Here is a 4,089-nt window from a genome sequence, read left to right as displayed (position 1 = left end):
GGCCATTTTTTGGTTGCAGCCATCATTGTTGTTTGGCAGGCCCAGGCTGGGGATTCGAACCCGCCACCTTAGGTGTATGTGGCTGGTGCCTTAGCCACTTGAGCCACAGGCGCCGAGCCTATATAAGAGTTCTTAACGCCTTCCTTGTGCATATCTGTGCTCTTATTACGAAGCTGTTGACTTTTAGAGCCTTTTAGAGGTTGGCTAGACTTACTGTATAGTTTTACCCAAACTTTTAAATTTCTACAAAATCAAGCTTATATAGAGATTCTGCCCTAATCTGATATAGAGCTTGGGCATTCAATGGCATTTTGCAAATAGATAGGTCAATAATTTATATTGCTTAATGGAGAGTCAAAGGATGAAAAGTTACTCTAAATTTCCTTGTGACTTGGTGTGGAACATGCTAGTGTGGAGTTGTCATGTAATGATAACCTTTATGAATTTATTATTTTTTATTTTCCTGTGACATTTAGGTAGTTGGTAGATCCCACAATTTAACTTGATTCCTAGATGGAAGCTGCATTCATCTGATACTGAGAGGTAAGTTTAAGAAAAATCTTCATTTTTTTGTCATTTGAATTTCTAATCACTAAGCAAGATTTAGAGCTCAGTGTTATTGGTAGTTGAAAAAAACCCAGTTCCAATCTGTTTTCCTATTTAGGGGTGATAAGCCAGTGGTGGTTTGCCCTTTACCGGTTATTTATAGTTTGCCATGATGAAAAGCATGTTAAGTCCGTGTTTCAGCTGATTAGCCTGATTAAACACATGCTCTGAGCAGACTAAAGCTAGGGGGGCAAACACCTGGAATTGAATTCTGAGGGTGTTTTTTTTTTTTTTTGAGACAGAGTCTCAAGCTGTTGCCTTGGGTAGAGTGCCATGGCATCACAGCTCACAGCAACCTCAAACTCTTGAGCTTAAGTGATTCTCTTGCCTTAGTTTCCCAAGTAGCTGGGACTATAGGTGCCTGCCACAATGCCCAGCTATTTTTTTGCTTGTTTTTGTTGCAGTTGTCATATGCTATTTAGCAGGCCCAAATCTGGTTCAAATCTGCCAGCCCCAGTGTATGTGCCTGGGGCCCTAACCACTGACCTCTGGGTGCTGAGCCTGGAATTGAATTCTGCTTGTTGGAATTCTTAGTGAGATTTAGCTCATGATCCCAGGTAATTCTTAAATGTTTTAAATTTTGAATTTGATATGAACAACACTTTGTTCTCCTTTGATCTTTTGTGAAATCTCCATGTTACAAAAAAATCACTGTAATGAGATAGGACTAGGTTCACGTACAGGAATCCTAATTTAAAAATTTAGTTTTTTTTTTGTTTTAAAGACAGGGTCTTTTACCCTATCATGCAATTCATGCTCTGTCACCTGGGCTGAAATGCAGTGGTGTAGTAACTGCTTGCTATAGCCTCAAGTGATCCTCCTGCCTTAGCCTCCCTAACAGCTGGGACTACAGGCACATGCCACCATAGCTGGCTAATTTTTTTATAGAGACAGGGTCTCACTATGTTGTCCAGGTTGGTCTCCAACTCCTAGCCTTAGGTGATTCTCCAGCCTTGCTTCTCAAAGCACTAGGATTACAGGCATGAGACACCATTCCCAACTTAAAAATTTAAACACTGTAGAAAATGCAGTAGTAACTACTATAATTCTCTCAGCTACTTAGCTTGATAGTTCTGAATTAATCACTGTTAGTCTATATGTGTAAAGATTAAGGGAATCCCAGAGTTGGTTAAGTCAATTTTGTGAGACCATAAAATGCATGCTATACGGTCATTTAAAGTTATGATATGGGGCTTGGTGGGGTGGCTCACACCTATAATATTGAGAAATCATCAAATGCTCGGGGTTATTGTCTCTAGCATTGGAGTGTATGAGTAATCTTGATGTTTTTGTTGACCCATATTTTCTAACTTTTATTCATGTATTATATTATTTTAAAAGTTATATTAAGGAGCTCAGGACAGGCTTATATTCTTTTGTTTTTTTTTGAGACAATCTCATTCTGTCGCCCTAGGATCGAGTGCTGTGGCTTCAGCTTAGTCACAGCAACCTAAAATTCCTGGCTTAAGCACCTTCTGCCTCAGCCTCCCAAATAGCTGGGACTGCAGGTGCTGGTCCCAACACCCAGCGAGTTTTATTCTATTTTTAATAGAGGCTGAGTCTTAGTCTTGTTTAGACTGTTCTCAAACTTTTGTGCTCAGGGTATCCTCCAGCTTTCCAGGTGCAAAGATTGCAGGCATGAGCCATTGTACCTGGTCTGTATTCTTTATTTGCACCTGTATTTTCAGCAGAGAATTAGATAGGTGGGGGGTGGGGGGCGGAAATAAAAGAAATACAAATAATTCAAAGTAATATAGTACTTGAAATAATATTTTAATTTTTGCTGTCTTTTGTAGAAGTAAAGTTTCAAGGGACCAAAACCAGATCTGAATCTCACTTTTCTAGTATGGACCTCTTCAGTGCTCTTATGTCCTGGATGTACAATAGATGATGACTGCGTTTTTCTTTTACGGTAAGGCTTGACATTGAGAAGCTTCGATATGCATATGAATTTTTGTAAATTTAGCTTTATGAGTTCATAGCCAGCTGCCACAGTGCTATAAAATTTGTTTTTTAAAAAGTCAATTAAAGATGTTGAGAGATACCATAGTATAATAGTTATATGTGTGTTCTGGAATCAGATTGGGTTCAAATCTATGTTCTATCACTTAACCAGTTATATGATTTTGGCAAGTTTCTTAACATCTTAGCCTTTTTTTTCCCCAACAGAGTCTTACTCTGTTGCCCATGCTAGAGTGCCATAGTTCACAATATCCTCAAACTCATGGCTCAAGCAATCTCCTGCCTTAGCCTCCTGAGTGGCTGGGATTACAGGTGCCCTTACAACACCTGGTTAATTTTTTCTATTTTTAGTAGAGACTGGGTCTTACTCTTGTTCAGGCTGGTCTCAAACTCCTGACCTTGAGTGACCCTCCTACCTTGGCCTCCCAGAGTGCTACGATTATAGGCATGAGTCACTGTACCCAACCATCTTAGTTTCTTTATATGTTAGAAAATGATAATGGTACCTGACTCAAAGAATAGTTATTTTGCTATATATATATATTTTTTTAATACTATCTGGCAATTTCATACACATGAATAATAATTTGTTATTTTTGGTTTTGGCACCTACTTATTTGTCATATAATTCTTCATTTGTCAAGTTTGACACAATTGATCCTTAATGGTCTTTTCTCATTCTTATTTAGATGTAAGATTTTTGTAAGTGTCTCTTGATGTCTTTATTTATTTTGAGACAGAGTCTCACTATGTCGCCCTCCATAGAGTGCTGTGGTGTCACAGCCCACAGCAACCTCAAACTCTTGGGCCTAGGCACTTCTCTTGCCTCAACCTCCCAAGTAGCTAGGACTATAGGTGCCCACCACAATGCCTGGCTATTTTTTTTGTTGTTGCAGTTGTCATTGTTGTTTAGCTGGCCTAGGCGAGGTTTGAACTTGGCAGCCTTGGGTGTATGTGGCCAGCGCCATAAGCACTGTGCTATGGGCACCGAGCTGATGTCTTTACTTTTTAGAAATGTTTCTTAAAATAATGTGGTTGGAGGTAAACTTTGATGGCTGTTCCTCTCACTGCTTGGAGCCTTAGGCAGTGGGATTTTGATCCATCATATATCAAAGCTGGCTTGTCTTCACTCAGAGCACCATAAGGATGGGTTGGCTATCCACTAGTGCCTCTGATTTTTGCGGAGTCAAACAATTACAAAGGATATGGTGATTCTAGATGAAGAAAATGTACCTGTGACTAAAAGAAAAGAGAGCTCTTTCATTGCAATAGTATTTGGATAGTTCTAGTCTAGAGCTGTAGTAATTGATTCTGGGAGATAACTGAAACACTGTACTCTAAAGTCATTTATGTTTAAATTTTAAATGGTTTACTTTGTTTTTTAGAGTGGTTGTTTACACATATTTCAGGGAAGTTTGATAAATATTTTTTTCTTTGCAGCATGAAGGTAGATGATTCATCAAATTAAAGATGGAAACTGGTTGGGCACCTGTAGCTCAAGCGGCTAAGGCACCAGCCACA

General features: G+C 39.1%; 1 protein-coding gene and 2 non-coding genes across 3 annotated transcripts in view; all 3 read left to right on the top strand.

Annotated features, from left to right (window-relative positions):
• CCNB1IP1 (cyclin B1 interacting protein 1) overlaps positions 1-4,089 on the top strand; it is a 25,810-nt gene that overhangs the window by 4,159 nt on the left and 17,562 nt on the right. The window contains exons 2-3 of the mRNA XM_003797299.3: positions 477-543; positions 2,403-2,518. Coding sequence (XP_003797347.1) covers positions 2,494-2,518 — 25 coding nt within the window. The 5' untranslated portion in view covers positions 477-543; positions 2,403-2,493. The remainder of the gene's footprint in view (positions 1-476; positions 544-2,402; positions 2,519-4,089) is intronic.
• LOC111727625 lies at positions 708-784 on the top strand. The gene has a single exon (XR_002775127.1). It is a non-coding gene; the product is annotated as a small nucleolar RNA SNORD126 (small nucleolar RNA).
• On the top strand, positions 3,618-3,764 carry LOC111727622. Its single transcript, XR_002775124.1, has one exon. It is a non-coding gene; the product is annotated as a small nucleolar RNA SNORA79 (small nucleolar RNA).

This window comes from Otolemur garnettii, unplaced genomic scaffold (assembly GCF_000181295.1).
Source record: "Otolemur garnettii isolate 467f Iridium unplaced genomic scaffold, OtoGar3 scaffold00114, whole genome shotgun sequence".
Taxonomy (NCBI): Eukaryota; Metazoa; Chordata; class Mammalia; order Primates; family Galagidae; genus Otolemur; species Otolemur garnettii.
This window is presented reverse-complemented; position numbering and strand designations above follow the sequence as displayed.